Source organism: Salvelinus namaycush, chromosome 17 (genome assembly GCF_016432855.1).
Source record: "Salvelinus namaycush isolate Seneca chromosome 17, SaNama_1.0, whole genome shotgun sequence".
Taxonomy (NCBI): domain Eukaryota; kingdom Metazoa; phylum Chordata; class Actinopteri; order Salmoniformes; family Salmonidae; genus Salvelinus; species Salvelinus namaycush.
In genome coordinates, this window is record NC_052323.1 from 12489046 (window position 1) to 12501294 (window position 12249).

The 12249-nt window shown below is 43.2% G+C and overlaps 1 protein-coding gene across 1 annotated transcript; it reads right to left on the bottom strand.

Moving 5' to 3' along the window:
* Window positions 1-253: 253 nt before the first annotated feature.
* LOC120061914 (protocadherin gamma-A8-like) lies at window positions 254-6209 on the bottom strand. Its single transcript, XM_039011694.1, has 5 exons — window positions 5839-6209; window positions 3783-4551; window positions 2324-2593; window positions 1512-1518; window positions 254-1029 (listed from the first exon to the last, which is right to left on the bottom strand). Exons 1-5 carry the CDS (start codon window positions 6207-6209, stop codon window positions 254-256), a joined length of 2193 nt encoding a protein of 730 aa, XP_038867622.1.
* Window positions 6210-12249: the final 6040 nt, after the last annotated feature.

Below are 12249 nucleotides of genomic sequence, written 5' to 3' on the forward strand. Positions count from 1 at the left end.
ATCCGCACAACGCTACACCGTTCTATCACTTAGCTTTAATACCCTGTTTGAAATTATTTTCTGGAAATTCAGCAGACATACTACACAAATCAGAGCTGATCAAAAACCATGTTTGACTTCGTTACAATAAAATATATACATAACCTTTGATTTACCAAAAAGAAGAGAGATGATGAGAAAAGGAGCCTCGAGTCTCCCGAACAAAATAGCTGAAACATAACGACTTAAAAAAAACTGCAAGACAATGGCTTTGCTACAACAAACTCACCTCTAGTGGAGAGTCTGGTTCATCCAGGATGTTCTTTTCGCTCTGCATCCGCTGCATCGTCCCTGTAGAACTGGGGTCCATTATCAGTACGTTCTGACTACAGGGTCTGACGAACTTACAGTCACTCTTTCTGGAGTCAGTCGTCCTGCACACCTCGTAATTGTACACGTGCTGTAGAGTTCCTGTCCCCAAAGTGTCTGCGTAGGGCGGTGGATAATACGGAATAACCGGGAGATTGGAATGATAGAGGATGCGAGACTGTCTCCATCTGTATATTTTCACTGATATAATAACCACTAAACATGTGATGAACAGAAATGAAACTACAGCCAAAGCCAAGACTAAGTAAAAAGTCAGGTTGTCATTGTACTCCTTGTCGTGCGTAAAGTCAGTGAACTCCGAGAGCACTTCAGGGAAGCTGTCCGCCACCGCCACGTTAACATTGACTGTAGCTGAACGAGAGGGCTGCCCGTTGTCCTCCACTACAACAGTGAGCCTTTGTTTCACAGCATCTTTATCAGTTACTTGACGTATAGTTCTTATTTCTCCATTCTGTAAGCCCACTTCAAACAGCGCCCTGTCTGTCGCTTTCTGCAGTTTATAGGAGAGCCAGGCATTCTGTCCAGAGTCCACATCAACAGCCACCACTTTAGTGACAAGATAGCCCACGTCTGCTGAACGAGGCACCATTTCAGCCACCAGAGAGCTGCTAGTCTGGACTGGGTACAGAACCTGAGGCGCGTTGTCATTCTGGTCCTGGACTAATATTCTAACAGCGACCACTGAACTGAGAGGTGGAGACCCTCCATCACGGGCAGTGACGTTTAATTGAAACGACTTGATTTGTTCATAATCGAATGACCTAACAGCATGGATTGCGCCATTTTCTGAATTTACTGAGACGAAAGAGGAAGCAGTCACCCCGTTAACTTGTTTATCATCGAGAAAGTAGGAGACGCGGGCATTTTGACCCCAGTCAGCATCACTCGCTCTCACTGAGAATATAGAAAACCCTGGCGAGTTGTTTTCCTGAATAGACTTACTATATACATGTTGATCAAACTTGGGTGGGTTATCATTCACATCTGATACTTTAACAGTTATGTTCTTATTGCTGGAGAGAGGCGGAGTCCCTTCATCTGAAACTGTAATGGTGACGTTATACTCAGACACGGTTTCTCTATCCAATGTGCTTTCAGTGACTATTGTATAATAATCCGTTAACGATGACTCTATTTTGAACGGAATATCTGCGGTAATAGAGCAAAGAACCACACCGTTGCCGTCTGAGTCTGCGTCCTCTACATTAATAACAGCTACAGTGGTACCAGGGGGGGAGTCCTCGGGAATCGAATTAGAAAATGACATGAGTTGTATTGTGGGGACATTGTCGTTCTCATCAATAATTTGAATGACAACTTTACAGGTATCAGTAAACCCTCCGTGGTCGCTCGCCAGAACATTTAACTGATAATTTCTAGATTTTTCAAAATCCAGTCTTCCTACCACCTTAATCTCTCCAGTATCCACGTTGAGCTCAAACAGCTCCTTCGCCTCTTTAGCAACATGAGCTATGGAGAAAGTGACCTCTCCATTCACCCCTTGGTCTGCATCATTTGCGCTAACGGTGGTGATCAAAGTCCCTTTTGGGGAGCTCTCCTTAACGTCTGTTTTATAAACGGGTTGACCACATACTGGCGCATTATCATTGGCATCCAGCACGGTAATATGGATGCGGACAGTTCCAGTTCTCTGAGGCTCGCCTCCGTCAGTAGCAATAAGCATCAGAGACAGAGTCTCCTGTTTCTCTCTGTCTAGGGGGGTTTGCAGAATCATCTCAATGTATTTACCACCGTCGGCTTGGCTGTGCACCTCTAATTTGAAATGATCTGTCGGTTTTAGTGAATAATTCTGTATACCGTTAACACCAACGTCCGGGTCGACGGCGCTCTCCAGAGAAAAACGTGCCCCGGACACGGCAGATTCACTGATTTTGAAATTGATTTCATCCTTTGGAAAGGATGGTGTGTTGTCGTTAATGTCACGAACCTCTACTGTAACTCGATATAACTGAATGGGGTTTTCTATGATAAGCTCAAAGCTGAAGCTACAAGGCGTAGTCTGTCCGCAGAGCTCCTCTCGGTCGATTCTCTCTTTAACAACGAGGAGTCCTTTGTCTCGGTTCAAATCTACATACTGTCGTGCTCCTTTTGTTATAATGCGAGCTTTACCGGACACTAGTCTCTTCACCTCCAAACCCAAATCTCTACCAATGTTTCCAACGATCGACCCCTCTGACTGCTCCTCGGGTATGGAATATCGTGCCTGCCCAGTCACAGAATCTAGGGCGCACAGACAAAGAATGAAAAACAGTACTTGCCACCCGCCTCTGCGCCCTGTCGACCTCCAGTTACCCATTCCACTGAATAAAATCAGATCCCCCTTATATTTCCTTCTTTGATTATATAATATCGATCATCACTACATCCACGCAAAAATAGAAAAAAGCAACTGTATTTCCCAGAGAAACGAAATAAAATAATCCGTGAGGATGTTAATACCAAGAGCTCTCCATCTGTTTGAGAAGGTCTCTGTGTGCGTCGATCAGTAACAGATAATATAGGATGGGCCACTGCGCCACCCAGAGAGATAAATAACGTGTAGAGACTATCATTGATCAACAGCGGCACTCAGAGTCCGAACACCGCAAACGCTCTGCAGAAACTACACAATCCACATGTTTCACATGCACCAAAACGTGAATCTGCATTCAATAACGCACAGCCCATGCAAGGTACGATGTCATAGAAAAAAACAAGAATTGAAAACGAAAGTATTTCTTGTGCTTCAGGAAGAAAAAACATGTATATAGATAGCTAAACAGGAAGACCGAAATAAGGAAATGTATAACTATTCGAATCAATCTCTGAATGTGTCACGCTACTGTAAATGCACTATAAGCAACACCGAAGAGCAACGTCTGAGGGTTCAGCACCAGGACCGTGGACAGAGACAGATCGCTTGAGTGTTGTGGAAAATACAGTGCGTATATTTCCACATGCCATTTCCCACATACATTTGTGCTCTTTCCATTCACTATCTAGTCATTAATGCAACAGTGTTTTACGAACTACCTAAAAGCTTGAAAAAGCTGTATGCTGTTTAGCTTAAACATTTTTACACTTCACAGAAAAATAACACTTGTTCAGCAGCCAGTGATTGAAAATAGGAACTGCATACAAGGTGTGAGTGAGCGGAGCTCCTATGCTCGCTATAAAGACAACATTTGTGCTGTCCACACCGTGTATTTCTGAAACAGCCTGGCAACGTCACGTTGTATCAATTAGCTGACCTACAACTATTGTTTTTGTTGCAAAAAAATGTACAATATTTCATAGACCAAAAATTAAAAAAGAGAGATGCTGAGAAAAACGAGCACCGAAGCTCCAGAAAAAAATATTTGTCAATTAGTAAAAAAAAAACAACAACAATTAATTTGCTTCAATAAACTCACCTCTAGTGGGGAGTCTGGTTCATCCAGGATGTTCTGTTCACTCTGCATCCGCTGTATCGTCCCTGTAGAACTGGGGTCCATTATCAGTACGTTCTGACTACAGGGTCTGGCGAACTTACAGTCACTCTTTCTGGAGTCAGTCGTCCTGCACACCTCGTAATTGTACACGTGCTGTAGAGTTCCTGTCCCCAAAGTGTCTGCGTAACGCGGTGGATAATACGGAATAACAGGGAGATTGGAATGATAGAGGACGCGAGACTGTCTCCATCTGTATATTTTCAGTGATATAATAACCACTAAACATGTGATGAACAGAAATGAGACTACAGCCAAAGCCAAGACTAAGTAAAAAGTCAGGTTGTCATTGTACTCCTTGTCGTGCGTAAAGTCAGTGAACTCTGAGAGCACTTCAGGGAAGCTGTCCGCCACCGCCACGTTAACATTGACTGTAACTGAACGAGAGGGCTGCCCGTTGTCCTCCACTACAACAGTGAGCCTTTGTTTCACAGCATCTTTATCAGTTACTTGGCGTATAGTTCTTATTTCTCCATTCTGTAAGCCCACTTCAAACAGCGCCCTGTCTGTCGCTTTCTGCAGTTTATACGAGAGCCAGGCATTCTGTCCAGAGTCCACATCAACAGCCACCACTTTAGTGACAAGATAGCCCACATCTGCTGAACGAGGCACCATTTCAGCCACCAGAGAGCTGCTAGTCTGGACTGGGTACAGAACCTGAGGCGCGTTGTCGTTCTGATCTTTAACATAAATCAGAACAGTTGTATTACTGCTAAGAGGTGGCGAGCCTCCGTCTTGAGCTTTGACGTGTATTTTGAACTCCTTAACTTGTTCATAATCCAGTGAGCGCACTGAGTGAATCACACCGTTCTCAGAGTTAATTGAGAAATAGGTGGAGACTGGGTTTCCGTTTAGCTCACTGTCAATTAGATAGTAAGAGATACGTGAGTTTTGACCCCTATCTGGATCCGTCGCTTGAATAGCAACCACTGAAACGCCGGGAGAATTGTTTTCCATGACGTGCGTGCTATACACATTTTTACTAAAAGCTGGTGCGTTGTCATTAACATCAGTGATGTCTAAAACGACAGTGTTCATGCTTGATAACGGAGGTAAACCTTCATCGGTGGCAATGAGGGTAATGTTGTAGCTAGAAACTTTCTCCCGGTCTAAGCCCTTCTCAGTTACCAATGTGTAGTAGTTTCTAAGAGACGTCTTTATCTTAAAAGGGAGATTTTCGTTGATGTTTAAACGCACCTGTCCGTTTTTACCAGAGTCTACATCCTGGACACTTATCAATGCCACAACTGTACCAGGGATAGCATCCTCTGCGATTTTACCCGAAAACGATGTCATGGTTATGATCGGAGTGTTATCATTCACGTCCAGGATATCAATAATTAATTTACTCGCACTTGTCAGACCCCATGGGTCTTTAGCTTGAATGTGTATCTCGTAATTCTGAACAGTTTCGTAATCTATGGCACCAGTTACTTTAATCTCCCCGGTATAGGGGTCTATATTGAACAAGGGCGGGGTACCCTCATCCATATGTGTGAAGGAATACGTCACATTTCCGTTATACCCTTGATCTGCATCGATGGCACTTACTTTTGCTACAGATGTGCCTCCCAGCGCGTGTTCAATAACAGTGGCTTTGTACAAAGACTCAGTAAATACAGGTGCATTGTCGTTTGCGTCTAGAACAGTAATATGTATCTTAACGGTTCCAGTTCTCTGTGGGTCCCCACCATCGACTGCAGTTAGTATCAGGGAGTGTTCGCTCTGTTTTTCACGGTCAAGTCCAGACTGCAACACCATCTCTGCGTATTTACTGCCGTCGGCTCGACTATGCTGTTTGATAACAAAATGATCAGTTGGTTGTAGAGAATAGCTGTGAAGGGAGTTGATCCCTACGTCAGGGTCCGCGGCACTGTCTAGCAAGAACACGGTCCCTATAGGTGCAGATTCACTGATTTCTAAATGAAGTTCCTTCTTAGAAAACGCTGGGGCATGGTCGTTTATGTCTTGAATTTCGATAGTAATCGAAAATAATTCAAGCGGATTTTCTAAGACAATCTCTAGACTGAAACTACACGGAGATTTCTGACCGCACAGTTTCTCCCTGTCAATCCTTTCTTTCACAACCAGATGTCCTTTGTTCGGATTCAGCTCTACATATTGGTTATTACCGTCTATAACTAACTGCGCCCGACCTGAAACCAGCCTCTTTATGTCCAAACCAAGGTCTTTCGCCACATCTCCGACAAACAAGCCCTTTCTCATCTCTTCTGGTACAGAATATCGAACCTGTCCATTCACCGCACTCAGTACGCAGACAAGCAAAATGGAGACTCGCACTTGCCATCTCAAACCCCAGCCTGCGCTCTTCAAAGCCTCTCCTGCGGCCATCCTCCCCAAAATATCCATAACGTTATCCAAAACGGGCAAATATGATGCAATCCAAAAGAACTATACAACAAAAAAGCCAACGTTTGAGATATATTTGTCTCAATAAGATATTGTTGCTTTTACTCCGTTAAAATGGCTTCGATGGCTTTGTGCGCAATGATCCTTGCTTGGTCTTGTCACTGACATATGTTACTTTGTAACAGCAGTTATATGCGCCTGAGCTGAGATAGGTCTCTTGGACAACAGCACCACTCAGAGTGAGTGTACAAAACGACATACGAGACGTACGAGATACCAGACTCGGTCTCAGGGATGGCTAACTCCGGAGATTCAGTGAGTGATTGTTTTGGCCACCCGAAGTTTTTTGTAATGTTAAAGTAGTTTAATGATTTTATTTTTGGGTCAAAGAAGACTGTAAAAACACGAAAAAAAATGTTTAACTTAGGAAATCTGTTCCCAAGTAAACCCATGAATAAACAAATAGACACAAGCTATGTGATCGTGTCTCAATGTAATCAAGGTATGAAATTATTGTTATTTTCAAATACAATCTCTTTTTGGGCTTAGTTGTGGTCAATTTGCAGTGTACAAATGATTATATTCTGGCCTCCGACTATTAACTCTGACAAAAATGGAAGTGTATTGATGTCTATTCAGGGCTCATCTGTGAAAGAGACCATGGTCTCAGTTTGACTCCCTGTTAAATTAAAGGCTAAATTATTCTTATTTTTTCAACGTCACAGGCCTATGAACCCTCTATTTAAATCCTTGGCCAATGAATGATTGCCCAAACAAATGTTGTTTCATACACCATGAAACAGAAGTGTCTGATGTAGGGAGCCACATCTTAGCGTTTTAAACATCAGGGTTGTCTAACAAGTTAGAAAGGTGCACACAGCACTGTCTAATGGGACTCTAATGGGAGCTGTCAGATCATTTTCTCTGTCCTGTTTTTTTTATAACATGGACTTGTTCGTAAAACAGCATGCTTATGAATTGTGTTGTCAAGTGGGTCAGAGATTCCATGTGAGTGTGCCCATGACATGGCAAATGCTGGTTTGATACTAAACAACCACCACTGGAGGGCAATAAGCAACCATAGTATAGACTACTGATGTCTATTACACTCACAGTGTGTGTATGAACTGAGAGAAAACCCAGCAAAACACAGGTTCCCTTCTAACATAGCAAAGTCATTGTGCAGACAGTATCTGAACACTGCATTACAAAATTACAGTGAGCACACACAACCCAGTCTATCCATCTCCCTCCCTCCCTCCTTTCTTACTGGGACATGATGGTCCATTACCCCAGTGAGCAAATAAATAAAACATTCTGTAGCATGATTTAAATCATCCTCTAGACAAATCAGCTCCCAGGGTACAGCAGCCAAATCATTTTGAAATAGCTTATGATTAAATGTTTAAAAATGTCTCTTGACCACAATCCTTGGGGGTTTCTTTAGAACCTTGGTGTTCATGGTTATGGTCACAATATTATGGTCTGTCCAGCCCACTGGCATTGATCTGGCTTTTAACCATTGCAATGGTATATTACAGAAAATCAGATCAATGCATGTGTCTGAACGATGACCCAACTTAATTGATGATCTAGTAGTATCATTAACCATTTGTTTCAAACCACAGTTCTTGGCATATCTCATCAATTTAGTTATATTTGAATTATTATGATCCTTCCAAGTTATATTCAAATCACCCAAGATAAATACATCTCTGTTGCTATCTGTGGCCTGGTCAAACCCAGTGCATAAGTCATTCAGATAGGACACCTTAGAGCTAGGAGGTCTGTACTCACATCCTACCAATATGGGTGCCTGGTGAGGCAGATGTACTTGAGCCCATAATGCCTCTACTTGACATACATTAAGGTCATCCCTCCTCTTAAAAGGTATATGATTCTGAATGTACAGTGCTACACCCACACCATTCCTATTCATATCTCTTCTCAGTAGATTATATCCTTGAATGTTCATTTGCCCATCATTTACAGATGAATCTTAATGCGTTTCGGTCAAAGCCAAAATATGAATATTATTTATGTTGACCAAGTAAAAAACCTAATGTATTTTGTTAGGAAGGCTACATACATTAACCTGAGCCATATGCAGCCCTTTCCTTATCAAGTGGAGATCAATAGAGCATGTATTCATTATAGTTGAAGTTGTCATGATACACTACAACACACAAACTCAAATTTGAACGTTAAATTAAAATAGCCAGGGAGTTACTCCATACAATTGCCCGTTGATATAAAGTTTATCCATCCCCATGGAGACTCGTTGATTCAGGCAGCGCTTTTCTTTCATGATGGGATATTGTTTTTTTCTCCTTTCATTGATCTCGGTGGGGAAGTGATCATTCATTCCAAAATCAGTGTTTTGGAGTTCTCTGCCTCTGCTCTTCGCCATTTCCTTTTGCTTAAAATGGTCAAAACATGCAATAATAGCCCGTGTCCTATGCCCAGAGGCCTTACCCATTCTATGGACTCTGGAGAAAGTGACATTACGCACAACATCAGTGGGCAGTTTCATTTGACATAAAGTTGACATAAAGTCTCGTACATTGTCCTCACAGCCTCTGCTGTTGTCATTCTCCGGTATCCCTGAAAAGATTGTCGCGCATTGATCGACACTGTACATCAAGCAAGGTTTCTTTAAGTAGTTTGTTCTCACTTTGCACCACCTCCACCTTGCCAGGAATAGAGTCTACAGTACCTTTCAGCTCCGTGTTCTCTTTCCTTAGATCATCAATCTGACATTGGCTGAATTCTAGACTGGCACATAATGCATTGATGTCCTCTCGTAACATATCCAATATATCAAGTTTGGCAAGCCTTTCATTGATGGATTTGAACAAGTCAACATCCATATCAGTGAACCTCTCCCCACGCGGGCCCTCTTGCTTGGAGATGGTTTGGTGCCATCGTTGATACCGCTTGGCCAACGTGGCTTTGGTTTGTTTTGTTGATTGGGTTTGTTGTCCTTAACAGTGCTTGAATCCTCCGAAACCAGCGACATGTTTCCTTGAGCTCGTAAGTATCTCTCGTCAATGAATCGTTCTCATAATAACAAAAACAACAATAACAAAAGAAATAACAAAACAACGGATGTATCTTTCCGGACCTGTACAGGCCGTCAGTAGAGACACGCAATAAAAAAACGATGATGTACTCACTCGTGGTTGGAGGAAATGCTAGAGTTATAGAGAATAAGAGGAACACCGTTGTTTGGTTGAGTTGTAAGCAGGAGTTGTTTGTGCTGCTCACATGCCAGATGACTGCAGACAGACAGGAGAGCTTGGTTTGGGTGTACTCAGGAGTAGGGTTGATTTGAGCGTTCTGACCTTACAACTGCAGTCAAGCACATGTACAACTATAACAAAAATATTGCCATGTTTGAAATCCATAACACACAAAAATGTGCCAATGTAGTGTACACACCACACACCACACACACACACACACACACTGATATGTGTGATCCAGTAACCATTCCTGTATGAATCTGAAATACGATTAATGACCCAAGTCCAGTGACCTACACCTGAGATACTAGAGAAACCCATTCAGCAGAGAGAGAGTCCAGTCTCAAAACTTCACTAAGGACAGAAGTAATACTAATACTGCCCTCTAATCTCTCTACCTTGGTGATTTGTGTATGTACGGTTGATCAGCACAGAAGATTAGTGTGTGTTTTTAGTAGGTCACATAGGTGGGCCATCTGGCTGTCAGCATATTAAACAGCTGACTGCATCAGTCCTGCTGTGGCACAGAGCAAGGCATTTGCATGTTATGTAGCCGCAAACCACATTATTCAGTTGGTGGCCCCACATCAGGAGGCAGTGGTATAAATATTAATGCTAGATGAAAGTAGGTCTGGAAGTGCATTGCACACACTGAAATGAAAACACAGTTTTAAGACCACCACAGGGGCTGTTCATTGGAACTTTACTTGCTTTGTTTTTTAATACAAAGCTACTTTCAAATGATAGAGTTTGCATTGATGCATACTTTCTTTGGAGATTTACAAAGATACAAGATACAAAATAGTTGCTGTTTGGAAGGGGGAACAATGGAGAGAGAAAATACATTGGGAAAGAGAGAAAGAGAGAGAAAGAGAGAGAGAGAGAGAGAGAGAGAGAGAGAAGGAAAGAGGGAGTGGGTAAGAACCCGTTGTTGTCTTACCCGTTGTTGTCTTAGCTAGCTCTCCCAATCAACACCTGTGATTGCTTTATGCCTCGCTTTATGTCTCTCTCAAATGTCAATATGCATTGTATACTGTTAGGATAGTTATCATTGTTTTAGTTTACTGTGGAGTCCCTAGTCCCACTCTACATGCCTCAGATTCCTCCTTTGTCCCACCTCCCACACATGCGGTGACCTCACCCAGTATAACCAGTTCGTCCAGAGATGCAAACTCTCTTATCATCACTCAGTGCCTGGTCTTACCTCCACTGTACCCGCACCCCATCATACCCCCGTCTGCACATTATGCCCTGAATCTATTCTACCACGCCCAGAAATCTGCTCCTTTAATTCTCTATCCCCAACGCACTAGACAACCAGTTTTGATAGCCTTTAGCCGTACCCTCATCCTACTCCTCCTCTGTTCCACGGGTGATGTGGAGGTTAACCCAGGCCCTGCGTGTCCCTAGGCACTCTCATTTGTTGACTTCTGTAATCGAAAAAGCCTTGGTTTCATGCATGTTAACATCAGAAGCCTCCTCTCTAAGTTTGTTTTACTCACTGCTTTAGCACACTCCGCCAACCCTGATGTCCTTGCTGTGTCTGAATCCTGGCTTAGGAAGGCCACCAAAAATTCTGAGATTTCCATACCCAACTACAACATTTTCCGTCAAGATAGAACTGTCAAAGGGGGAGGAGCTGCAATCTACTGCAATGATAGCTTGCAAAGTTCTGTCATACTTTCCAGGTCTATGCCCAAACAGTTCGAGCTCCTAATTTTAAAAATGAATCTCTCCAGAAATAAGTCTCTCACTGTTGCCGCCTGTTATAGACCCCCCTCAGCTCCCCACTGTGCCCTGGAAACCATATGTGAATTGATTGCCCACCATTCATCTTCAGAGTTCGTTCTGTTAGGTGACCTAAACTGTGATATGCTTAACACCCTGGCAGTCCTACAATCTAAGCTAGATGCCCTCAATCTCACACAAATTATCAAGGAACCCACCAGGTACAACCCTAAATCTGTAAACATGGGCACCCTCATAGATATTATCCTGACCTACTTGCCCTCCAAATACACCTCAGCTGTTTTCAATTAGGATCTCAGCGATCACTGCCTCATTGCCTGCATCCGCTATGGGTCCGCGGCAAATGACCACCCCTCATCACTGTCAAACGCTCCTTAAAACACTTCTGTGAGCAGGCCTTTCTAATCGACCTGGCCCGGGTATCCTGGAAGGATATTGACCTCATCCCGTCAGTCGAGGATGACTGGTCGTTCTTTAAAAGTAATTTCCTCACCATCTTAAATAAGCATGCCCCTTTCAAAAAATGCAGAACTAAGAACAGATACAGCCCTTGGTTCACTCCAGACCTGACTGCCCTCGACCAGTACAAAAACATCCTGTGGCGGACTGCAATAGCATCGAATAGTCCCCGCGATATGCAACTGTTCAGGGAAGTCAGGAACCAATACACTCAGTCAGTCAGGAAAGCAAAGGCTAGCTTTTTCAAACAGAAATTTGCATCCTGTAGCTCTAACTCCAAAAAGTTTTGGGACACTGTAAAGTCCATGGTGAACAAGAGCACCTCCTCCCAGCTGCCCACTGCACTGAGGCTAGGTAACACGGTCACCACCGATAAATCCATGATAATCGAAAATTTCAAAAAGCATTTCTCCACAGCTGGCCATGCTTTCCTCCTAACTCCTAGCTCCGCACCCCCTGCAGCAACTTGCCTGAGCCTCCCCAGCTTCTCCTTCACCCAAATCCAGACAGCAGATGTTCTGAAAGAGCTGCAAAATCTGGACCCATACAAATCAGCTGGGCTAGACAAT

What these genes read in the sequence shown, in the direction of transcription:
- LOC120061914 (XM_039011694.1), bottom strand. Translation starts at nt 6,209, where the DNA reads ATGGCCGCAGGAGAGGCTTTGAAGAGCGCAGGCTGGGGTTTGAGATGG. An exon ending in CTTGAATTATTTTCGATTAC is followed by an intron (nt 4,552 to 5,838) that starts TATCGAAATTCA and finishes TACAACTGTTCT; the next exon opens with GATTTATGTTAAAGATCAGA. An exon ending in AACCAGACTCCCCACTAGAG is followed by an intron (nt 2,594 to 3,782) that starts GTGAGTTTATTG and finishes GTGACTGGGCAG; the next exon opens with GCACGATATTCCATACCCGA.